At 34.6% G+C, this 27,383-nt stretch overlaps 3 protein-coding genes across 9 annotated transcripts in view; all 3 read right to left on the bottom strand.

Annotated features, from left to right (window-relative positions):
• The window catches only part of LOC123700824 (calcium uptake protein 3, mitochondrial), a 74,979-nt gene extending 63,591 nt beyond the window's left edge, over positions 1-11,388 (bottom strand). Inside the window, exon 1 of the mRNA XM_045648168.1 lies at positions 11,175-11,388. Within this exon, the coding sequence (XP_045504124.1) occupies positions 11,175-11,378 (204 nt within the window). The 5' untranslated portion in view covers positions 11,379-11,388. The remainder of the gene's footprint in view (positions 1-11,174) is intronic.
• A 343-nt stretch (positions 11,389-11,731) lies between these two features.
• On the bottom strand, positions 11,732-13,767 carry LOC123700923. Of its 2 annotated transcripts, none has more exons than XM_045648296.1 (2): positions 13,262-13,767; positions 11,732-12,334 (listed from the first exon to the last, which is right to left on the bottom strand). In XM_045648296.1, exons 1-2 carry the CDS (start codon positions 13,613-13,615, stop codon positions 11,819-11,821), a joined length of 870 nt encoding a protein of 289 aa, XP_045504252.1. In that variant the 5' UTR covers positions 13,616-13,767; the 3' UTR covers positions 11,732-11,818. The 2 variants fall into 2 exon arrangements, with proteins under 2 accessions (XP_045504252.1, XP_045504254.1); XM_045648298.1 differs by having other exon boundaries at positions 13,334-13,767.
• Positions 13,768-15,817: 2,050 nt separating this feature from the next.
• LOC123701022 (fibroblast growth factor 22) overlaps positions 15,818-27,383 on the bottom strand; it is a 178,247-nt gene continuing 166,681 nt past the window's right edge. For 5 of the 6 annotated variants that reach the window (XM_045648433.1, XM_045648431.1, XM_045648430.1 and 2 more), the window contains exon 5: positions 15,818-19,597. In XM_045648433.1, the coding sequence (XP_045504389.1) occupies positions 19,103-19,597 (495 nt within the window). In that variant the 3' untranslated portion in view covers positions 15,818-19,102. The remainder of the gene's footprint in view (positions 19,598-27,383) is intronic. The other variant, XM_045648434.1, reaches the window with a different exon arrangement.

Genomic DNA, 27,383 nt, shown 5'->3' with positions numbered 1-27,383 from the left:
TTTTATCCTAATGAATGTTCTCTCCTTTATAACTTTCCTATTTATCATAATTTACCAATGAAAACAAGTGACAGTTTGTTAGAAATAACGCGTAGGCCCATTTTTAATCTCTTAATACACGCGTTTTATGTTTTAAGAGATTAAAAAAAATATATTTGTTCAGTAAAATTTTCAGAAATCAGAAATCAGAAATCATTTATTTCAAACACACACAACTCACAAGTACATAATAAACATTACAAAGTACGAAGTTTAAAAAATAAGAAAAAAAAAATAAAGTAGGGAGCGGGGGGCACGTTGTTACAGGGGTAAGAAGTTACACGCATTTTTTACCGGGATTTTAAACTCTTTGGTAGACGTAAGTGGCCTCATTTGTTTCCTTATATCATAGTGTGTTGCAAAAAAACAATCAGTGACCCGCCGAGCGGCAAACTGTTAGGTTATGTGCACGTGTCTCGATTTCCATCAAATATGTAACAAATTCTTATACGAAATTTTTGATTCCTGCTGTCTATGTTTGTTATTTTCTAAATTCTTTTCACCTCGAACGTTCATAATGTATCGAGTTTTAATTTGTAATATCGTTTTATTCTGCTATTGATATCCATCAATGGCGGCTTTAATTTTAATAAAAAAACATACCATGGGGCAGGTTGTTACAATTTTTCGGGGTAGGTTGTTACATGTAACAACTTGCCTCAGACCTTGCATTATCGTTCATCTCATTGACTTTAGAAATTGCTGTACTAGGTACAACTAGTCAAGAAGTTTATGAATCTGCTGCGGCAGAAGTACTGCAGAATAAAACGAGCATTCGTAAAGCAAGCAAAATGTTTAATTTGAAAAGAAAAGTGTCTTGAAAATGTTAGATTTTAGTTTGACTGAAGTGACAAGTTAAAAAAGTATAAATAATTTATTACCTACATGTTGATATTTACCACAGAATATTTACTGACGAAGTTTTCTAATTCAGTAATAAAAAAGTGTTTTATAAAAGATTTAAGAAAGTTCCTGCCAAAGTTATGTGATTATTACTGTTAAAAGTTGGAAAATTACGATATAGATATTATAATTGCTCATAAATTTTATAAGACTGTTCAAAATAGTCTCATTTATTCATAACGTTTTGAAATAATAAAAAATAAATTATTTATTATTGTTCATTTTGTTTATTTACCTACTGTAACATCGTGCCCCGAAGCTGTAACAACTAGCCCCAAGTCAGGGGTAAGTTGTTCCAATCGACTTATTTCATTAATTCTCTATTATAGGAAAAATTACGTAAGTTTTAATATTTTTCCAATGCTATTCTACTAGCCGAATAGACACACTAATGGTAAAAGCAATCAAATGTATACATTATTTGATAGATTTTGTAATATTAATAATTATCTAAAAATTGTAACAACGTGCCCCCCGCTCCCCTAAAGTAAAACAAAATAATTATAAAACCATCAAAATATGTGAGGTTGCGTGCGCCAAAAAAGGATGCCACTCAGGATATCTGCCGCTAGCATCTGAGCCATAACGCCTCAGCACTGATTTTCAGTGACACCCTTATGACATCCAGATTGTCAGCCGCTTTGCATGTTAAATACAATTAAAAACAATATATTAAATATAATTTGTGGATATATATTACGGATAAATAAATAAGGTCACCATAACTTACATAAAATACGCTTATATTATTATAGATAACATACATGGAAAAACTTTAAATAAAACATAAGTATAATATAAGTATAAAGTAATAAAATAAATAAATATTTCAGGACATTTTCACACACATAATATTATACTATTAGCACAGACTATTTAGTTAATAGTATTAAGTTCGTTACAGACGCACCGAAAGTTGTTGGACTTGATGCTGTAAAACAAATCGCCTATATTTTAGACGGAATGTGGTTATTGTTTTTGTATCCCGCAAAGGAGGAGGCAAATTGTTCCAGCATTTCGTTGCGCTGTAACGAAAGCTGCCTCGAAAAGCTGCCGTATGATGCTTGGGTACCGATAATTTGATTGACGTGTTTCTAGTTTTATAAGATGAATCTGAGTCACCTAACCAGGAAAGTTTATTGTATAAATAGATAGGAACATTGGAGCGTATCACAGAGAATAGCAAAACCGCAAAGTGCAACTTTCGTCGACTCTCCATGTTCAGTACCTTGGCATCATTTAGATAAGGCGTAATATGGCTTCTGGCAGGTATGTTCCAGCAATAGCGAGCGCATGCGTTCTGTACACGCTGGATTGCTTTCCTTGTTCGCGCAAGTATGCGCTCGCCATATACAACATCCCCGTAATTAAATTTTGACAAAATTAAAGTATCGCACAGCCTTACCCTTAGCAATGGTGTTATGTGATCTCTGATTCGATATAACACCTTCAGTCGATAAAAGCAATTAGATATTGTCTTACTTATATGTTTTTCAAACCTGAGAGACTTAGATTTGAGATTTTATAGTTTTTCTATAAGTCATTGATCATTTTATGCGACTACTTTGACATCTACGCATTTCCTTAGATAAATATGTGAAAATGAAATAAATATATTGTTATCACTTTAAATTCGAGTTTCATTTTAAACCATTTCCAGTCATGATCGGCCGTTTGTAGATGTTTATTCATAATCGCCATACTGGCGACAAACGTCGACGATCATTTGTTGGGCCAACGCTGCCCATTGTGAAGTGGGCCAAGAGTATATTCGTGCGAATGTGACCAAGTTCAGACATCCAGCCCCACATAGACGTAACTAGATTACAAGCCAGTCACTTATCCACTTAGCTACCCCAAGCAGCCGCCAGTCCTAATCAACGTCGTACCAATCGAGTGCAATGCTATGAAAGTGATCAGGGGAAGTTAATCTGGTGAAGATAATTTCGTTTTGAGGAACGAGATTAAACAGTTCTTTGTCTGAATCGTATAGAATCGCATTGTGGATACGTTTTGATCAGATTTAAAACGAAATAGGATAAATGAGGTAAGGATTTATCAGCGAACACACGAGGTTTTAATGCTGTTATGAACAACGTTTCTGCTATCAAAATCAATTTGTATGATGATTGTTACAAGGATAAAAATAATATTATATACGTATATAATGGTCTTGTTGTGGACATAGAACCATGAATATGAATATACCTATACAAAAACCTAATTTACCTACTGACTAGCCTCTAGTTTCTAAACATTACACCAATCACATTTAAACATTTACCTATACTATTGTGTAAAAACACCACATTTTGTACGTATACTCCCAAAATCATCTACATCAAACAAATATGATACCATATTCGACTTAAACCCCGTTTAAAAGCCAAACTTCCGTGTTCCAGCTTCGATATACAATATCAAGGCTCATACAAGGGAACAGCCCTCCAGACCGGCCATAAATAAGATTTCCCTCCGACAAGTTATATCGCGAACAATAGAATGACACACGAAAGCTATGTCAGGGCACAGATAATATTGTAAAATAGTATATTTTCAGGTAATACGAGATAGATAACCTAGAAACTGGACCCGGATGTCTGGTCGTAGATCTAATGTGTGACATTTTATTGTGCAGTATTAAATGTTCTGTCGATTGAAATGACAATTAGGTTCTGTATGTTTGGCTTTATTTATAGCTTCAATTTTAGATTGTTTATATTCGTGTAATAAGTTCTCGGCAATTACACAAACGTTTTAAATTAATGTATAAACCTTATGTTTAGTGTTTTGTTAAAAATTTATTTTAAAAATATTTAATGAAGAAAACCAATGTTATGAAAACATTTAAGAACATGCATTCTGATATACATATATCATTTGCGAAGTTTATTTATTACAGCACTAGCGGTCCGCCCCGGCTTCGCCCGTATTTTATTTCGCAATAAAAGGTAGTAGGAGTTTTTAAAGCGGGAAAGCGTAACAGACAGACAGACACAGTTACTTTCGCATTTATAATATTAGTAGGGATTACGTACTTTTGCAAAAACCTCCAATATTTTACATTTCTCCGTTAAGCAGAGCTACTATTAAAAACATATTTTAACAGAAAACTGAACAAAACTTGACATCTCATTCATACGTGAAACACAATAAACGCCACATAAAATCGAGAACAAATTATAACATTAATATCACTATACAATGAGCATCATAAATACGTATTTCGGACAAAAAAACTGTCCCAATGACCTTTAAGAACTTCGTTGGTGGCCTTCTTCGAACACCCTGTATGTGCCCAAAATAAGGGTTGAACACTGAATTATTTAATTATTGTAGGATATTGGAATGGTTTAGTTTTAATCGTGAGAGCGATAATATCAAGACGCAGTATTTTGTTACGAATACTGGGTGTTTTTTATTTGCTTTGATGTAAGTTGTGAACGGGGCGATGGAACCGACATCTGTAAATACTTATACAGATTGTTCTAGACGGTTTTTATTCTTTTCTTTTCGCGATTGTGGCGCGAATTGTGTTTTAAAAACTATAGTATTTGTGAGGTGAGACTATTAGGCTGGTTGCAGAGCTTGACTTACCATCAGTGCGTACGTCAGTCGCGCTTGTCATATGTACGGAAATTCATAAAACCGTTCATAGCCAGACCGACCATACGCACGCGTATTGTCATGCGCATTAGTGTCATAGTCATACAATTGTTGATGCGTATCGTCAGGACCGACGGTACGCACTGACGGTCGGTCAAGCTCTGCAACCAGCCTTAGATATATATTTTGTATCCTACTGAGTCATTTAAATATATTATATACCTACCTACCTAAACGTCATGATTTTAATTCACTTCAAGATCGATATGCGAAGTGTTTACCTTACGATATTTTTAATGAGCTTTATTCATGTTTGTCAGTGCGATATTTATACACACAGTAAACACAATGGAAAGTTAAAATAGCATGCATCGATATAGCTTGTCAATTTCCTTTTAATTTCTGGACAACAGTAAGTTTATCGTACAATTAAAACCTCGTAAATGAAAATACATTGTCACATAACCTCCTTGCCTTTCCGAAATCTCGGTCAACACACTAACCTCTAGATTGGAGACTATTTATGATTACAACATCACGATCACTATGTTAGAGATAGGAGATAGGTCAGAATCAACTTGACACCATTTAGTGTGACCTAGGCCTTGTTAACGACGCCTAGCCTGGAAGATATTGAATCTTGTAGACTTCTCTTGTTTTAGATTAAATCACTATATAGTACATATACCTTGTATTTAAAAGAAAGTCTCTTTACTCTGTCTGTTCCTGTGTACCTACTCTTAGAACTTTAAAATTGCGCATTACCCGGATTCAGGTGCAGGTATTTTTTAAACCATGTAAAGCCTTGTTTCCACTTGAGCATGCTCAGGCGAATGAGCGGCTCATTTGGCCGAGCCGCTCATTCGCCTGAGCATGCTCAAGTGGAAACAAGGCTTAAATATCTATTCTGTAAACTAACTACTTATGCTTAACTTATGCTTTATTACTTAATGCTTCAATTTTTAGACAAATAGCATTAGGTACGTCATAATATTACAGGTAAGTGAAGTGATTAATTTTGTTCTTAAAAAATATCGTTTCACAATATCGCGTCCATCGCCACCAAGCCTCATTTCACTTAATCCGAATAGTTTCAAACAAGCTATGTGTTAAGTAATTTCCCAATACAAAAACCAAAAAGGTACCAAACACGAGCTAGTTGTCAACGGTAACAATAAAAAGCCGAGCAATGTACCAAGTCGCTTAGAAAAATAATTTAAATAAACATTGCTTGGGATAGAAGTCCGATGTCGAACATTCTTTTCATTGTCTTGTAGAAACGTGATATTTTTTCAAACATACAAACAGACACGGTGTTTTGTGACCCTTGGGACATTTCGATCTGAGGCGGGGTCATAATATTAGAATTGGTGTTTAAATGATTATGGAGCAACTTACATTCGTAGAGGAGTTGACGTTGTGTAATGATATTTTGTGCAAAGGATACTTTAATATCTTAAACGACGCGACGTCGCATGCGCCATGCATGTTCCGTGTGACTTAATTATTTATATACAATGTTGCAAATATGTATTAAATAATAAGCACCTATCAGCAATGAATTAAAAGTTTACAGCCTTATTATTAACACAGAATTTAAACTATGTCTATGCCAAATCACACAGATTCAACCAGCCGTTGTTGCGTGGAAGAAGAATCAACATCTATCAATCAATTAATTTGCTAAAGAACTCTTCTGACTGTTATGATGCGATTTGTTGCTTGAAACTTATCAGTCCTTTATCATTCATCACGGAACTCTTTAAGCTAGTCACAAACAGCAAAACAATGGGATCTACTTTTCCTTTAAATTTACACGCCTTATTAGTCACAATGTTCCACTGAATCATATCAATTACAAATTCCCACATCACACTCCTAGACCACGGGGGTCACTACTATGAATAATGTATTAGACAAACCTATAACTGAGACAATCAGGTTTTATCAAAAAGGCTGCGGTTTTACCAATCGAGATGTCCTTATACCGTGCGATGACGTCACAGTTCATTCAGCAAGGTGGTCTACATTGATTGAGTTATAGTGACAATTAAGAAAATGGCATGTACGTGATAAGGGTATAGTAGTTTTGATACTTGGAGACGTCAATTGCGTTTGTTGAAAGCGAAACCACGTGTTGGCAGACGCGTAGGCCATTGAATTGCGTAGGCGGTAGTCAACTCGTAAATATACAAGTTTTAACGATAGAGTAAAAACATGTTTCAGGCACGTACTAAGAATAAATTTAGGCAAATTAGTAATACATAGCATGTAAATACCTTGATTTAGTTTTTATTATTTACTTTGCTAATGACTTTTCGTTAATAAAAAAACAACAGCAGTGTTGATGTTCCTTTAATGATCTAATCAAATTTTATTTTAATCAAAAAAGGTTCAGGACTCCGCGCCCTACAATAACGAGAATTTACTTTTACTTTCACGGCTGTGAATGGAACGGTACCTTGAAGAACTTTGAATCTCTGTTGAGAATGGTCATGAAATAAATAAAATAGCAGATTGTGTTACTAAATCGTAAATTTCGGTTTTACGTCAGTTTCCTCAGGATATTGCTTAAATCTGTGAAAGATCACAGATTTAAGCAGTGATGACGAAGGTAAATTATAAAATAAAATTATATTTATACGCTTTCTGAATTCAAAAATTTTATATTGTAGTCAGAGGTTGTAACTACTGAGCCAACTAAAATTCTATAGATTATGTGATATGCAACAAATCTGCACTATAAAATTACCTCCAAAGCATTCCCTCCATAAACGACTTTAATATCACAATATTACCAACGTTTAGATCGCAGTCCATGTAAGTAGGTGCAATAAACAACTCTCATCTAGGGATATCACTATCGACTCCTTTGTTACCCATTATCGATAAATGCTATCATCCACACATCACTAGACACGAGTAATGATAGGATTTGCGCGGCGTCTCGCAGGCGCCGCGTCGACAAAACGAGCAAATCGTTGACTACTAGAGATTAATATCGACATTATCGATAGCATGGCATGCACAGCACTAAGCCCGTTGCAATTGTAATTGATACTGTTACAAATGTAAGCTGGAAGACATCTCTTGGAAATAGTTTTAATTTATTACAGTTTTTTCACACAATTTGACACGTGCGGTTTGCCTAAAGCTCTTTATTATTACCTACCTATAAAACATAAATTTATGAAATTTTAATAAAAAAATGCATTTTTTAAACAGGTACGAGACGACTATGCCGCCCATGAACATCGAGCATTTACAAAGTTAAGGTTCTAAGTGAAGGTGGTGTATGATAAAGATAAATAGGTACCTGTAGGCAGAATCTAATTTCCTTACCATATAATAATTACATACAGTTTTGGCACTTCATACATCATAACAACCGACATGTAGGTATAGCTTAATTCGATAGAATAAATATCGATAATACATCGATTAGCAGATACAATCCAATTACTGAAGCAATTAAGTTGCCGTTAACATATGTGTTATATGGTGAGACAGGATAATTGCTGGCCTTATTATGATCTTAACATGCCACCACGAATCACCTTTGAATTGAGATATGGCTATAATTAATGCTCTTTAGCAGTAAACGCGATGAGCACGTTAAAACAATTTATTATTTCTTTATTGGCGGTAAAAACATGCCAACGTGACAACCCAATTTGTCCGAATTGACAACGCTTCTTGATCTGTAGATATAATATGATACTGGACCAAGCACTGGACACTGGCATAATCCATCTCTATCGGGATTGGGAAGACCATAAACAAAAAAGAAGACGAAGAATGACAACACATTCTTTTAATTAAAAAATTTACCAAATTCAAATTCTACATGAATTTGGTAAATTTTTCACCGTGTCTCCGTAATTAGAGAAGAAAAGTTTATTGTAACTTTACAAAACTGTAGAGGTACAACTGCATAATTATAAATACAGAACAGGAATCACATATCACCATAAAGGTAATCCAACTTTACAGAAATATTGCCAAACGGTGAGAGACCAGCTCCAGAACAATATCCTGCTATTCCTAATTCGTATAATCCTACCAATATCTAAAATATTTTAAGAAATAGTCAACCAATATGTGTGAAATGTTCTGTGCATGTGGTTTCCGATTCGTCACCTTAATGTTTATTTTCCTCTCTGATATTTAACGAAATCATTACTAACGAAGCGCGTGCCGATATTATTTGTGCAAATAGGATATAATTTGGGAATAATGTTGCTATGTGAAACGTGTCGTAGAGCCCCTTTACGTATCTTTGATACCATAATATGATCAACAATAGAGGAATTTTAAATTAAGATGTACACCCACCCTCCCTCATTAACCGTCCAAGCTGCACAATTAATTTAGTTCACCACCTCCCACCGACCCATTTTTCTAACCCTAATAGCGCAATGTTATAAATGACCGATCCTTAAAATCCCGGCCACTTAAAAGTGAAACCGATTAAAAAAAATCGAAAGCAATCACGGCGGTGTCGCATTACCGATTCACGCAGCGCTCATTACGCCTAACACGTGTAAAAAACGACGATGTGCCCTACACCTAACTCCCGATACGATTCTCATCGGATCCCGTTCAAATTAATCGTTTCACATTAGTCGTCGTGGATTTTTATCTTACTTTCGTCGCTGCTTCGCGACGCGGGTGGTTGACGGTTGTCTATTACCATATGCATTTAGTACAAAAAAACATTAGTACGTGATGAAGGCGAATGCTTCTGAACATTTGAAATATAAGCTTACTACAATTCACAAGAGTAATTACAGTCCGGTCGCCCCCCCGTGTCCGTTTGAAATGGTCACCTTGTTAAACATTTCCTGACGATATAGTACGTGCTAGACGTATGTGCGAGACGTATCTAATAACTAACTGTTCAATAATCTGTGATAATAAATTTTTATCATCATTCCAAAAATATGTGTAAATAATAAAAAATAATATTTGTATCGAAGTTAAAAAATGTGGTAGTTATTGCCATGCGAAATCGAGCCGAATCGAAAGTTAATTTAAAAACTACCCACTTTTTCAATTATTGAATTTGTAGACGAAAAATACATTACGTCGGGGCATCGAAAAGGCTTGGAGGTGTGGCTTGAAAGCATGCTAAGCAACAGCTTTACCACGGCAGTCCCCGAGTGCCACATGTCTTTTTTATAAAGATCTGTGATAATTAATAGGTACAATAATTTCATGATTTCAATTTTTTTGTATTTTTTTAAATAATATTAATCATTCTTTCAGCTAACAGCCTACTATGAAGGAGACATTACAATGAGCAAGTATCAATGCATTGATAGAGCATTGAGGGATGGATGATCTTAATAACAGAATTACGTCAAGCACATTAAGCAGCTTTTGATGAAGGATTGGAACTTGGATCTTCATTTATTAGTAACTACTTAACTTTGTTTACATTCAAAAGTAATATTTTGACACTGCTTTTCATTTATGCTCGGTATATTATGTATATTGGTTTTCGCAATTAACAATTGTTTCAGGGTATTATGCTTAATATAATAATTATATTACTTAATTCCATTGTTCTTATCCAGTACAAAACGTTATAAATTTGAATCAGAACTTCCTGATGCTTTACCAACCAAGCAAGAAAAAAACTAAAGCTTATAAATATTAGTATAGTTTAACTAGTTGTCACGGCAAACTTTGTTCTACCTTACTGTTATCATTTAGCGATGCTCATTGCTCAGACCTACCCAATATGCACACAAACTTTCATGAAAATTGTTCAAGCCGAGCAACTAACATTGTGACACCTAAATCTTCTAAAATCTATCTATATCTATCTATCTATCTTCTAAATCTTAATATTTATATAATAAAGGCGAAAGTTTGTAAGTATGGATGTATGGATGTTTGTTACTCTTTCACGTAAAAACTACTGAACCGATTACAATGAAATTTAGCACACAAATAGAGGGTAACTTGGATTAACACATAGGATAGTTTTTACCCCGGAAATCCCACGGGAACGGGAACTATGCAGGTTTTCCTTTGCAAACGCGGGCGCAGCCGCGGGCAGAAATCTAGTTTTATATACTAGATAATGAATATACGCAAACATACATCTGCATTTCATTCTCAAGAAGTTATTATTTTAATACTATTATTTTAATGATTAAATATAAAGTGTATAAAAGAAATAAAAATAAAATAAGCTTATTGACATGTATCATGTTACAGTAAAAATCTACTTGAAACCTTCACTCAACATAAAAAGTAGGATATTATTCACTATGCTGAAAGCTGAAATTTTTTACAGTATGTTACTCACAAATTTAAAGGTATGGCTTTATTATAAAAAAGTCTGTTTTCTATGCAATAAAGATAGATTACTATTAAAAGGGCGTTTGTGATAGATTTTACATATTGTTATTAATGTAATAAAGTGTAATTATACTGGCATATATATTGCAAAGAGCTGAAAAAAATGTTAAAAGACTAGATCTGATTTAGTTATCGATTTTAAAAATTAACGTAACATATTTCCAATATGATGATTCAAATCACCTTATAGGCCTTCTAAATACTCTAAAATATGTAATATTTTAGCAGCCGGCGCAAATATAAATAAATCTCACCTTCACTTTAAGCGCGTAAACGGTGTGCTTTCCATATCTATTTTTAGCAGCATAGAACAAAACACCGGCACCAACAACACAAGCACAGGTGGTCCACACATTTCTGTAATTATTTCTATTCACAAAACTAATATTACGTGCGGTTACTTGCGAAAAATTCGCGTTTTTTAATAATTTTTGCGAGGCGCGAGTCAACGTCGCCATGATGGGTAGAACAGCTGATTTGACAATTGACATTGACATCCGCCTTTGAAGAACGCGCATGCGCGTTTTGTTGATAGTTATGATTCTCATTTTGACCTCTTTGTATGTTTTGTAGGGCATTTTGTTAAGTAATAATTAATTATTCAGATTGACTTATTTTTAAAACAAATTAAGGTTATGAGATTGAAGTAATTCATTAAAACTTCTCTAGTTCAAGAAAAAGTCAATCATTTGGTCCAAATGTAAGAATAAAAAGCAATAGAAAAATCATTCTTATTTTAAAATTTAGGCCCACAAAGAAAAACAGCGTGGCTAATATCCTTGCCATATAAAAAAAGAAAGAAGAAACACTGTTTATATCAAACTCTTTACCTTTATTTAAATATACAACCAATAAGCTTAAATCACTATACTTAAATCACATTTCTTTGGTATTAAAATTACTGATCCAAAATCGGATCTTGCACACCACTGGTTTCGTTAATCTCATGTACGATAACTTGTTCCGTCTGTACATCCATATCTTGAACAGAGTGTAGAATCACCCTTTTAACGGTCTCCATACTATCATATACACCATACTCCGCTTGCCACAGTATAGTTGTAATTAATTGCTGAATATTGCTTCTAGTTTGATTATTTTTGAGTTTCCTCAATTTATTGCTCACATATTCACCGAAAACGCTATATTCGTCTTTCCGATTGTCGATTATAATTTGTTTGGAAACTTTGGGAGTCCGTTGGTAGTTAGTTGAGCAAGGGGGTGTTGTGACCTCGCGTTTGATGGTTCTATACTTCATTTTCTTTTTCGGTGGCTGGTACGCTTCTACAGTTTCAAATACTTCATCGTTTAACCATTCTTCATCGGAACCTCGGTTTTCCATCTGTTTCACGAGGTTTATCGTTGCTTCGTCGTCATGCTGATCTGTGTCCGTTTCATTTTCTAGTACATCTACCTGAAATATAAGACAGTTAAATTATTTGTTAATATTTAGAAATTGACGAGAATACAGTGTTTAAATCATAATAAAAATAATAAATATCAAGAATAAGTGCATACCGAAAACAAAATAATATAAAATTTGAATATTGTTTAAAACCTCTGTTTTCACCGTGCAAAACAAAGTCATATTAGAAAATATCTTATTAAAATAAACTCATAGTGATTATTAAGTTATAAATCTGAATGCTATATAATAATATTATAATATGAGAAATTAAAATAGGTATTAGAAATTTGTCATAGGTAGGTTATTTGGAATATTGAAAATTCACATCATATTATAGATAACTATCTCTCCACCCGCGTCATTGCCCGCGCAGTCAAAGAAAAAACTGGATAGTTCTCGTTCCGTTCCGGAATTAAACCTATCCCATGTCCCGGGGTAAAAAATAGCCTATGTCCTTTCACAGGTATCAAAATATCTCTATACCAAATTTCATGCAAATTGGTTCAGTTGTTAAGGTGTGATTGAGTAACAGACAGACAGACAGAGTTACATTCACATTTATAATATTAGTATGGATAGATAATTAGCTAATAAACGTAAAACATAGTAAGTAGTAACTTACATTTTAGTTTGTTTACAAACTGTTTAATGATTCCTTGTTTTCTATATTAAGACCATTGTCAAATTTATCTATCAATCCAAATTCATACTTAATTTTTTTTATTTAAGTTTAAAATGATGATTGAATTTAATCCAATGGATTGTAATGCTAATCAAATCATAACAAAACCATATCGATTTTACGCTATGACAGGACTGGATATCGATCTTATCGATTGGTCATCACTATCATTTATACCTAATCGATACAACAGTTATGATAAAAAACATTAACCTACACCTACATGCTAATTACATAAACACATTGCGTACTTTTATAACAGGTATGCCACCCTCCTCGCCCATGCTATCTGGGTTCTTATTAACTGATATGGAATAACGTACGTTATCATTCTTGTAGTTTTTTGTGTATCTCTTCCTACGTGGAGTAGATCTCGATGTATTTGTATCTTCATCGTCATCCACTCGATAGTTATCTTCCAATGTTCCATTCTGCCCTAATTCCCATTGTATAGGATGTTTATTCACTAAATGCGTCCGCAAATTCGTTGTATTCCCAAAGTATTTGTATTGGGAATCACATAATTTACACACCACAGCTACACATCTTTTATTCTCCTCCAAGCGATCGAAAAATCGCCATACAAGGGACGATGTTTTCTTCATAATTTATCGATTCCCGATTATCAATCAATTCGCCGTCGAATATCTGATGTTAAGCCGAAACCGATTCTGTACACGTATCGAATCGAGGAATTATTTTAATTCACTTGAGACAAAATGGCGTCGATCGAATATAGCATCGAGTAAAGACGCAGTTAATGTCATCGATAGCTGCTGTCAAAAAGTAGCGAGTGACACTGACAGAACAGAACTATCATTTTTGCAATACAGATTATATTGGAATTTCTTGCGCTCAGATTGAATATGAAAATTCAGATTTATATGTGTATATGTTACCGGAAATGTATGAAATCAAGGAATTGTATACAATTCCTAGGAAATGTGTACAATTCCGATACCATTTAGGAAATGTATAAAATATTGTTTAAAAAACTATTTAATGCATGCATATCCTAGGAAATGTATAATCTTCCTAGGAATTGTATACAATTCCTATATCGTATTAGGAAATGTGTAAAGTAAATGCTTTCTGTAATAAAACACGTTGTTATTTTTTTTTTATTATAGCTCTTATTGATACAATCGGGTAACATGCAGTCATATCGTAAAATTGTAATAATATTATGTTCATAGTATTATCTTCGATCGTTCGATCATCGTCGACGGAGCCCCGCTTCGCGGGGCTCCTATTTCTGTGTAGTTTTTTTTTAACAAACCTAACCTAACCTAACCTAACGGCTAACCTAACCTAAACCAAACCTAACTTTGAGGGCGAATATCTCGGCTATTTTTGATTTTAGAGAAAAGTTGTTCCTATAAAACATACTTATATAAGCGTAATCTTTACGATAAAACAATAATAAATAGGTGTTATATTGACACCAACTCCATCAAAAAATTTTTAAGTCCTGCGCCCCCTTTGCTTTAGTCCAACCCTTGCCTGCGACATATCAATATCTTAAATGTTTTACATTTCCGATAGCTATTTAGGAAATGTATAGATTTCCTAGGAAATGTGTATAAAATAATTTATTTCACACATTTCCGTACGATTTTAGGAATTGTATACATTTCCTAGGAATTGTATACAATGACGGATTACATACATTTCCTGTAACATATTTACTTAATAAAATTCTATTATGTCAGCAACTTATTGAAATTCAAAATCTTTGCTTTAAAGTTTATAAGTATGATATAGTAAGTTGAATATGATGAGTTCTTTCATTTTTAGTTTTCATTTTATAAACATACCGTTTATTACGGATACCTAGGTTTGCAAAGAGTATGTAGAAAAAGGCATTATGTACATTTACTTATGTACATGAGGCGAATGTCTCGATACCATTAATTTACAAATATGATATGATATTCAACTTGTACGTAACTAATTAGGCATACCTAACACCATGTTGCAATGAAGATTTATAACTGCTAAGGGCTCTACGAATGTGAATTAATTTGAATAATAACATGGATCTCCTTATTATTTAAACATTAGCAATAACCAGAAAGATTTAAAGTGCAAATCAGCATATTTAACTTGTATAGAAAGATCGTGAATCTCACAGTGATATGTAATGTAGTAAGAATCTCACTTTCATTATTCTACTACAGTTCTACTACCTACCTACCTACTTAACATAGAAAACGCTTGAGTCGTTTCCCTCTTCAATATCTAATTATATTTCTGTTTAAAAATATATCTATACTAATATTATAAAGCTGAAGAGTTTGTTTTTTGGATTTTTTGGACTTTGAACTTTAGTTTATTGTTTGTTTGTTTGAACGCGCTAATCTCGGGAACTGCTGGTCCGATTTGAAAAATTCTTTCGGTGTTAGATAGCCCATGTATCGAGGAAGGCTATAGGCTATATATCATCACACTAAAACTAACAGGAGCGGAGCAATGCAGGTGAAACCGCGGGGAACAGCTAGTATTATAATTTATATTATATGTGTATGTTCTCAATATAACCGGACTACAATGTTATACATATATTTTTGGTCTTGATTTTAGTGTAGGTACCTTGTTCATTCAGAGTAAGCAAAATTACTTAAGAAAATCGATCGGTGAAACAATACGATTAGATGAGATTAAGATACCATTTCTTTTTCCTATCTCTACTATTTTTTCTTATACCTACATACTTAATTGCAATATTTATATAGGTAATATAATATTATATAGATTTTATAAAGGTGTACTTATAAACTAAATAGGTTTCAAAATAAAACATCGTACAATATTCAAAGAATCATTTTATTTATTCTCGGTATAAGAGGCTGTAAAAAGTTATTGTCTAAAGTTTCGATCATTCTTTTGGTAAGTCTACATATTGTGGCAAATTTTGTTATTGTGAGCCGAAACCTCAGGATTTTCTATCGCACGACTCAACATGAAGTAATAAATTGTTTTTATATAAATGTATGCCGCCAGTCGTGCAATATTTTTTTTTTTTAATTCTGATGAATTGATAATCGATTCGATTAATCGACATTATGCTATATCGATAATAAAGGTTTGCTCGAATATTTGTATAAAATATCACTTCTACAATAATCGGATCGAATGAAGTGTTCATAATTATTATTCCTTATGAGTACATTTTAAACCTATTATTGCTAGTTATATTGTATGTACACTGAATTCGATCGAATTTTCGGAAAAATGGTCCTTCGAGGATTTTTGTTCTGTTTTATGTTGAATATTCGAGCAATTCACTTCGATTAAGCACATAGAGTCAATTTGCATCACGAATACCGGTATATTAATGTAAAATTGTAAAGGTATCGAAATTAATTAAGTAATACTGTTTGACCCAAGTTTTACCCGGTATCTCGAACTTCGAGAAACAGGGTTAGGAGCCATAAATTGGTGGGTACAAGCTAAGCATTCGATACATTTTTCACTACTATATCCAATTCTTTACCCCTTCTATCTTGACCATATGTTGCAAATTGATAAATTACTTTAATAAACTGTAAGGACTTTACTGTCCTAAAGAATATTGAAATGTTAACAGTATACTTTTTTATTAATATATTTTTATGGTATAAAATCTGTCTTTATTAACTACATAAAATAATTTTGTATACTCGGTGTTTCGTGATCGAAATATTTTTTAAATCGTTTTAAATACCTAATTGCAACTATATGGCCCCAACTCCTTGCGGCTCATTTACCATGCTATGTATTACGATTCTTGGAACTTCTAAGGAGTATTATAATATTATAATACATATATTGACCGACTCCTGTTAAATCCCTTATCAGATAATAGACAATTATTACAAATTACTATTGACAGATAAAACTATTAAAAGTAGGGGTATTATGGCACATGTGTATAAATAACAAAAATAACATTTATTTTTACATTGACAAGGTAGGTAGGTACTATGACGGTACGTGATTTGAAAATTCGCGCGAAACTCGAAAACTTTTTGTTCTTTAAACTTGTCCATAGATTATTAAAACCGTAGAGAATATAGGTAATTTTTAAGAATATTTTCGAGCACGCCTATGAGATTTATATAGTGTTGCCATACGTCTGAAAAAGGAATCAAATTTCAAATAACCACGTAATCGAATGATGAAAATAGTGTCTTACGACAAAGTTTATTTGATACAAAATTATAAAACTAGTTATTAAATCGAGAAGTTTCACGATGCACCAATACTGTTTCTAGGCTAAAAGAACGATATTTACAAAAAAATTATAGCGTATCGATTATTAAAATCGATTATAAACATGTATTGAATGACGAGTTGATTCAGGATGTATTGATAAAATGTGGTTAAATGCTTACATAGTACATTACGTCGTTTTCATTTTCCACAACAAGACATAATAAATAACTTGATATCATCCTTCTTACATACTTATGTAGGTACAATCATAAAGCTTGTTACTATGAATATTCATTACTTTTGAATATTTATAATCAGCGGACCATTCTTATTGTTATGCACTACAAATCGATTAATAGGTATACGTATATCGTATGAATTTTGAATTAACATTCATAGAAACGGTCCGCTAATTTTTTAATGATACATACATACCAAGAACATAAATCGAATGCGAGGGATCTATACAGAATGTATTCGTGTAATAATATCTATGTATTCATTCACAATATTCATCCATACAAACAATACAAATAACATATCGTTACAGAACGGAGTTATAAATATAATACACATAAAATTGGCTCACTAACATTACAAGCGTATGTCATCCTATTATCTACATCGGATGGAACTAAGGGGTCAAGATAATTAAAACATCAACTAAAACGTTAACAAAATACGACTTTCTCTATGGAAAATAAAATAAATAATTTACAAATTACATACACGTTTTATAACTAACTACAAATAGTCACTTCGTCGCCGTTAAATTTTATCACTAATTCATTTTTTTGGGCGGACGGAAGCGAACGATTTTGCGCGCGAAATGGCGAACGTTCGAATCGAGTCACGGATAAATAAAATCGATCGCTTCGCGTCCATCGCAACTTAAATTAAACAGAAGCATGCCGCCGCCGCACTTTACACTATCATAGCCTATTCCAAAACCGACGGTACCTACATTACTCAGTCATATATTTTCAGTCAATTTCTTATGAAAATACACCCAACACATCCGTCTAAGTACAAAAACATTTCTTCGATCCATGTTCGCAACTAATGGACTCGTCACCAATTATAACCATAACATTAATATAGACAATATTCGAGTCGTTCGTACGGGACGGGCTTCGAGATATTCGGATCTGATAACCGCGTATAACGGAATACGACGGCCGCACAGCGTCCATTAACGGATCACTTAGACTTAATTAAATAAGAGACGCTTAGGAAATCGATTCGGATGATATACGAATAATAAACAGACGCGTGATTCCGGATTCGGTCGAAAGGTTAGAATAGACGAGAGGAACAGTGGGCCGGGTCAGCCGAGCTCGCGCTCTGCCGCCGCCCATTTGCCGCGAACACGGATCGTCCTTCCCCTAACACAGTTCCACATTACCAAACATCAATCTCGACTCGTTTAAACGAATTCATTAGACATTACATAAGTTATCGATAACATCTATGTTAATAATTTCATGATAACTAAGACGATTGGAATCCGATACGACTACGTTAAAGCGAACTAGGAATATAAATTGAGATAGATAATTTCAGTAGCTTTGGTAGAGTAATATCATACGATGACGACAATAAATGCAACGTCACGAATTGTTGAGTATTTAATTGGGAAATGCTAATCGGACTGCGGTCGCTGGACATTACAGACATAGTCCTTTCGCGGTGAAACATCAGCGGACCGCAGTCGCAAGGGGTAACGATTAACGAGTCTGGGGCGCGCGTCGCCCGTTTCATTCGGCGTGCGAATATCAAGAGCCATTCCTTCGGAAGGGCGTTGAGTGGGAATGATAAGAGATTCTCGCGCGTAAGTGTGGAACGGTGCTAGTGTGCGAGCGCCACGGCGGCCCCGACCGCGAGCAGCGACCGGCTCACGCGCGACCGGTCGCCTCTTGCGCGGTCGCCGACCGAAAAAACTCCGCGTCCGTCGTGGACATCGTCGACATGGTGGACTCGTCCCAGCCCTCCGTGGTCGTCGAGGTGGTGCCGTTCGCGTGTTTCCGCCGCGCTTTCGGGTGCCGCTTCTTTTTCGGATCGTTCGCTTTCTTGTGCTTGCGCTTCCTCATGTTCTGCTTCTGCACCCGCCGCTGGCAGTTCCTGTGGAAGGGCGGCGGGCGCTTCAGCTTGCCGCGGTGCCGGCGCGGCGGGCACTGCGCCTGCTTGGGCCCCTCCCAGCGCTTGGTCAGCGTGAGCGCGTACCCGGACAGGTTGCCCAGCGGCCGGCTGAGCGGGATCTGCGTCCGCCGCGCCTTGCCCCGGTTGTCGAGCGCCAGAAACGTCTTCTTGTCGCCTCGTATCCGCGAGTACGTGTTGTAATTGTTCTCCTCTATATACTCATCGAACACACAGTCGTCCGTGAGATCCTTCTGAAACAAAAGAAATCCAGTTTTAGTTATCGATCTAATTCATCAATTATTTCTGTGAAGTCAATCATTACTGCTATGCGACAAGTTTCTCGTCCAATTTGCGAGCTGAGTAAAATTATTAATACAGTTTAAACGGTACAGTTGTGTTACAATTTTAGTTTTAGATTTATAACGAGCGAAAGCGCCTCCGAGCTATTAGGGCAGAATGATCAAAGAGTTTCTATTATCTACTTCTAAAGATAGCTCGATAAAGCTGTCGCCCGGTCGGCATAGACTTTACACATATTACCGCGAGGAATTCGAACAGTTGTCTTTAAATTGGTCTATCATGAAGATCCTTGTTATCCGAACGAGTCGGTGTGGTAACTAAAGAAATTGTTCGTCGCATTCATAAATATGTATAAGAGAATTGCCGCAAGTCGTACTAATGTATCGCAAATTGTGCCACGACTCAGCATTAGCTTCGAATACGTTGTTTTCAATCGGCTCTATTCCTTGATATATAGCGATTGGCCGCCGGTTTAATATTATTTCGCAGATTTATTGCGGTGGCAATTTATTTATCGGAAGTCTTTTGAATTATTATCTAGGCTTAGAATAGGCTACAATGTACATTAACAATATTATAAAAGCACCAACATTGCACTTAACACGTAAGATACTTGTTTATAAATAATTAGACTCCTACGCCATTAGGAAGTCTGTCTGGTCGTAAACAAGTCCCAGACTTTAACTAGTAATTTTGTATAAATAATAGAATTTCATCTCGGAGGTGCCCGTATTTATCATGCAAAACGTTGGACCCCCCGCAGCGAATCCTGCAGGGCAAATTAGCGCTAGTTCTGCTACACCACGCCAGAGGTCACTATACTCATATGCACGAAAAGGAATTATATTCGTATTTATAATCTGTGAAGACAACGCGAATGTCCGTAAAATGGAACGTCACGGTAATGGCGGGAGAAAACTTGTCAAGGTGTTGTTTATGGTCGAAGAAAATAATGCTCAAGCATAAATTATATTTTAATGTCTTGTAATAAAGATTATTCTATACATATGTTGCGTTAAATTTATTATAAATTAAGTTAAGACTATTATACCCAATTTTTTTTTAAACTAATAATGGGCAATTAATTTGAAGAGCCTCATTGAAAGGGAATAATATACCAATTCAATTTATCTTATGCAATTATGTATTTTAAAAGACAGCATTGAAGTAAGTATCAATAATTTAAACAGATTTCATTTATGTAATAGTGATTATCAACTAAATCTGTTTTATAAACGTTTCATTTCTTACTTGTACTTTGTTAAACAAACATCCTACTAATATTATAAAAACGAAAGTTTGTATGGATGTATGGATGTTTGTTACTCTTTCACGTAAAAACTACTGAACCGATTAAAATGAAATTTAGCACACATATAGAGGGTAACTTTGATTAACACATAGGATAGTTTTTATCCCGGAAATCCCACGGGAACTATACGGGTTTTCCTTTGCAAACGCGGGCGAAGCCGCGGGCGGAAATCTAGTTTACCTATATATATATACGCAAATAAGTCGCCAACGTCAAACCTTTAATTCAAATCATAGTAAAATTATTAAAAATCGTTTCCTTTTTTTGGATTTACAATTTTGATTGTATCAAAGACAATCCTATTAAACATATTTATTTGTCTATGACCAATTTGGCGGGAAGCTAAACGTTATCCGTAATCTATATTTAGCACAGATTACATCTAGCTATTACAATACTTCTTTGTATAAGAATCTATTTATACGATCAATAGCGAAGGTTTTATTTGACTATTATTAAACATAAATAAACATAGGTCGTACTAAAATCTGATACCTTGCAATTCCCGATACGGTGATATAAATAAACGGACACAATTACATTACTTCACCGACGATAATTCCATTTTACTTTATAATAAACTTCTCAAGCGAAAGTCGTACAGACGGACAAATAGACAACGAATGTACATTTGCATATTTGGAGAATTGATGTGAACGGTCTACGTTGTATGTATGTAAGTATTATTTATTTAGTTGTTGAACTGAATGTGTGTCTCGTTAATCTAGTGGACAGATCAGGGATGTCCTTAATAGATTGATAATAGATATTATATAGGCAACCAATATTATAAAAATATTTTGTCTTGAGTAATGACCGAACTTAAAAGCTCATAGATTATGAAACATTAATTTGTTTACTAGTAAAAAGCTACTTTATTTTCTAATGTTTGTTTTTTTTAATGTATAAGACATTACGCGATTAAGCCTTACAACTGAATTCAATAAATTCAACTCATAAAAAATATTATATTCATAACAGTGTCTAAAAGGGAATAAAGGATAAACTCCTACAATAATATTTCAGTAGGTAGGTACCTACTAATAGTATTGTTACCTTCCACTTCGTAGTATATTATTATTAGTCTGTGCTTCCACCTCTAGATATCCACCATACAATCTTCCCTAAGAACGGGAAACGTCGCCAATCAGCTGTTATAGAGAAAACCTTTTAATAAATATCGTGTTTATCATTTTTAGTAATCCCTTTGTTTGTTTACTTTTCCATCTAACATACTAAACATAATAAATTAGTCCCAAACTTGACTACCATGTTATGTACCTACATACAAGATTAGAGGATGCATGGGGCCACCCAAGAAGCTGCACCTGTTAGGAATTGCGACATCGCGCACACCTGCGCTTCCAGAGAGTGTTGCGGCAATCATCGCCACCGCGACGCTGCAGCTACCCCGCCGAGGAGGACGAGCACTCTTAGTTCTAACATCGAACGGGAGGGACGTAGATTAAGTTAGGAGTAATTTATTATGTAATTTTTTTTACAATAAATAATTTAAAGTAAATTTCGGTTTTTTTTGCGCCTTCGCGGGCCGGTCGATATAATTGGCGCAGTCGGTAGGATGATCCTCGAGAGCCGTCTCTCGGAACGCGAAACTACAAGCATCGAGAATTGCCATTCCATCGGAGGGACGACGACGGGGACCAAGAACCTACATCTATTGGCCGCCGCAACGCGAAGGGTATCCGAACATTGATACTGCAAGAAAGGCCGAAATGAAAATCCTGTAAGTACACTAATTCTCTTAGTGACTTGCCATTCCTAGATTTGTAAGTTTTCCTAGATTACCCATTCACGGGAACCGAGGAACTGTAGCGCGTAGGTTTAAAATATTAATTCATCGCGAATTAATTTTCGAATTTTACAAAATCAAATTGTAAAATTCAAATATAGATATTAGGTTGATAAAAGATTAATAAGTTTAAATATTAATTAATTACGAATTAATTAATTTTCAAATTTTGCGAATTAATTCATTTCATAATTCAGATATATTAATTAGGTAAAGATTATTATTTTTTTATATTAGTTTAACGAAGTTAATAAATTAAATTAAATTTAATATATTTTATATTATAAGTATAGGAAATTAATCTAAAATGTCAGATTTGGATAAAATTTTTAATGCACTTAGGCTTTTGCCAGAATTCGATGGTAATGTTAACGTTTTAACAAGATTTATACATTTAAGTGACCAATTGGCTGAGGAATTTATAGAAAAAGATCCCGGAAATACTTTAAAAACTGCCGCGTTATGTAATGGTATTTTAAATAAAATCACTGGGCCTGCAGCCCGAGTTATTAATGCAAACGGTATACCTACTACTTGGCACGGTATCAAAAGCGTATTAGTTAATAACTTTTCTGACCATAGAGATGAGACCGCCCTTTATAACGATTTAGCCTTATTAACGCAAGGTCGTAGCTCTCCTCAAGAGTTTTACGAAAAATGTCAACATCTTTTTAGTACTATAATGACGTATATAGCATTACATGAAACAGTCGTTACTACTCGTGAGGCAAAAAGGGACCTGTATCAAAAATTAACACTACAGGCTTTCCTACGTGGCCTACGAGATCCGTTAGGCTCACGTATACGTTGCATGCGCCCCGCAACCATTGAAAAAGCATTAGAATACGTGAATGAAGAACAAAGCACTTTATACCTTCAACAACGTAATGAAACTTTTGATAGGAAACCCCACGTACCCTTTAGAATGCCGTACTCGAATGAACCGTTTTATAGACATAATGATTTTAGTGAACCTATCTCTTCTAAACTACAGCCTTTACATTCGTTCAGACCGCAATTTAAGCCACCAAATTTTAATCGAAATTTTAATCAACCACAGGGACCAGCACGTCCTACTCGTACTATGCAAATTTTCCGCGCTGCACCCCCTAACTATAACCCGCAGAGCAATACGTTCAGATTACAGCCTAAACATCCCGCGCAACCGAAATCGCATCCTATGAGTGGCGTTAGCCATTACGTTACAAAGACTTTACCACCAACACCTTTTGCACGCGCTCATGATTGGTCAAAATTTGGTAATCCACCCCCGAGTAATTACTTTAAGACTAGGGAGATGAATCATAATGAATATATAGATAACGAAGAATATTACTGTACCGATTTATATCCTTATGAGGATAACTATTATAATAATGAATATTACTGTACGGAATATGAACCTTATGTACATTACGAACAGACAGACGCACCTGAAAATTCTGATGAAACGTGTGACGTACGTTCAGAACACGATCAGGATTTTCAGAATCCACCAAAATTAGAAAAACCAAAATAGAATTAAATCTACACACGCAACGTCAGCTTCCTTATATTCAAATTCATAATCCTCCACTTAAATTGTTAATTGATACTGGAGCTAACCAATCTTTTCTTAGCCCTGATGCAGTACAGAGATATTTTCCTGACGTTACTCTTAATTATGACCCCTTTGAAGTAAGTAATGTTCATGCTGTAACTCGTAGTAATTATTCTATAACATTACCTAGTTTTCCTGAATTTAATGACCCTGACGATATTACATTTTTCGTTTATAAATTTCACAATTATTTCGACGGCTTAATAGGTTCAGATTTGTTAGATAAATGGGAAGCATCAATTAATTATAAAACTAAAACTTTAAATACTTGCAATGCTACGAATCGGTTATTAGTATATGACTCACGGAACGCTAATCTTTATGAGGACGTCATACCCGCAGGAAGTAGTAAATTAGTTAGATTACCTATAGATGTTGAGAATGGAGACGCTATTATACCGGAACAAATTATATGTAATTGTCATATTTCTGAATGTTTAACGAAGGCGAAAAGCAATCGCGCTATCGTGGAAATTTCTAATCCAACCCGTAATGACGTAATTATTTCAATGGATCGACCAGTATGTGCCGAGGTTTATAATAACGAGTGCACGCGCACCAAACGTTCGTCCGACCGTGTGAAACAGGTATTATCTCGCTTGCGTACTGATCACTTAAATAATGAGGAACGTTTAAATTTAGAGTCATTATGTTCACAGTATGCGGATGTATTTTATATAGAAGGAGAAACCTTAACATTTACGAATAAAATTAAGCATTCTATTAGAACTAAGGATGAAATACCGGTTTATACGAAAAGTTATCGCTATCCATTTATTCATAGACAGGAAGTACAGAATCAGATAAGTAAGATGTTAGAACAGGGTATTATTAGACCATCAGATTCAGCATGGAGCTCTCCTATTTGGGTGGTACCTAAAAAGGCAGATGCATCCGGCAAAGTTAAATGGCGTTTAGTTGTTGATTTTAGAAAGTTAAATGAGAAAACTTTGGATGACAAATATCCGATTCCTAATATTACAGATGTCTTACATAAATTGGGTAACTGTCAATACTTCACAACGTTAGATTTAGCAAGTGGGTTTTATCAAGTAGAAATGAACCCAGCTGACATTCCAAAAACCGCTTTTAGTGTAGAACATGGTCATTTTGAATTCTTAAGAATGCCCATGGGTCTAAAGAATAGTCCGTCTACTTTTCAAAGAGTAATGGATAATGTACTGAGAGAATTGCAAAATTCTATTTGCCTAGTCTACCTAGATGATATAATAGTATTTAGCACTTCTTTACAGGAGCATATCATTAATCTTGGGAAAGTGTTTCAGAAATTGCGTGAATCCAACTTTAAAATACAAATGGATAAATCGGAATTTCTTAAACTCGAAACCGCGTATCTAGGTCACATTATTAGCAAAGATGGGATAAAACCTAACCCAGATAAGATATCTGCCATCCAAAAGTATCCCCTTCCGAAAACTCCAACCGATATTAAACGATTTCTAGGTCTATTAGGTTATTATCGGAAATTCATACCAGATTTCGCTAAAATCACGAAGCCCATGACACAATGCTTAAAAAAGGGTTCAAAGATAACATTTTCTAAAGATTACATTGAATGTTTCGATAGGTGTAAAACATTATTAATGAACGATCCAATTCTCCAGTATCCTGATTTCAATAAAGAATTTATTCTTACGACTGATGCGTCGAATTTAGCCATCGGTGCTGTACTCTCGCAAGGCCCCGTTGGTTCCGATAAACCAATTGCGTACGCTTCACGTACACTTAATAGTAGCGAAATTAATTATAGTACGATTGAGAAGGAATTATTAGCAATTGTCTGGGCAACGAAATATTTCCGTCCTTACCTTTTTGGCCGCAAGTTTAAAATTATAACTGATCATAGGCCCCTTCAATGGGTCATGAATTTAAAGGAACCTAATTCCCGTCTCACACGTTGGAGGCTCAAACTTAGCGAATACGATTACACCGTAATTTATAAGCAGGGAAAGCAAAATTGTAACGCCGATGCTTTATCGCGTATTCAAATTAACAATGAGGAAACAGATTCTTTAGCGGTTAATCCAACAGAAACAACACCTTCGTTAATAAGAAGAAGTTCAGATACAATTACTGTTAATTCAAATTCAAGTACGATTACTGCACATTCGAAAACAAGTACTCTTACAGCAAATTCCGACACCGTCACAGTTCATACTGACGCGGAGAACCCAATTCTAGATATACCTATAACAGATCACCCGTTGAATAAATTTAAGAGACAGATAGTTATTACTTTAATAGATAGAGTACCGAGTAAGCCTATAATTTCAAAACCTTTTGAAAATCATACTAAGATAGATATTAATGTTAACAAAGCGAATATTGATAGCGAAATAGTTTCACTAATTAAAAAATATGTAGATCCTAAGATAAAAACTGCAATTCTAGTTCATCCCCCTGATGCTATGTGTACTATAGTTCCAATAATACAGAGTAATTTTAAAAGTTCATGTATGGATTTAGTTCTTACAAAATTAGAATTGCAAAATGTCAAAGATTACTTTAAGCAACAGGAAATAATACGAAATTATCATGAAGGCAAAACTAACCATCGCGGAATTAACGAAACTCATTTATCTTTATCTAGGAAATACTTTTGGCCTAAAATGAAGGAAGCAGTAACTAAATATATTAATGAGTGTAGCATATGTGGTCAAGGGAAATATGATAGAATTCCAGTAAATCCAAAATTTCGAATCGTAGTTCCTCCTACAAAACCTTTTGAAATAATACATCTCGATTTACTTAGTATTGATTCTCAGAAATATCTCACTATAATAGATGCATTCTCTAAGTATGCTCAAGCATATTGTTTAAAGGACGCAACCGCAATAAGCGTAGTTCAGGCTCTTTTGACGTTTGGTACACATCATGGCTTACCTATGACTGTCGTAACGGATCGAGGTCCTGAGTTCACGAACCAAATATTCAGTGAATTTGTAAGGCTTCATAGAATAAATCACCATAAGTTATTAGCTCATGCACCTAACG

This window comes from Colias croceus, chromosome 20 (genome assembly GCF_905220415.1).
Source record: "Colias croceus chromosome 20, ilColCroc2.1".
Lineage (NCBI taxonomy): Eukaryota > Metazoa > Arthropoda > Insecta > Lepidoptera > Pieridae > Colias > Colias croceus.
The sequence above is the reverse complement of the archived record's forward strand: the minus strand, read 5'-3'. Positions and strand labels throughout refer to the sequence as shown.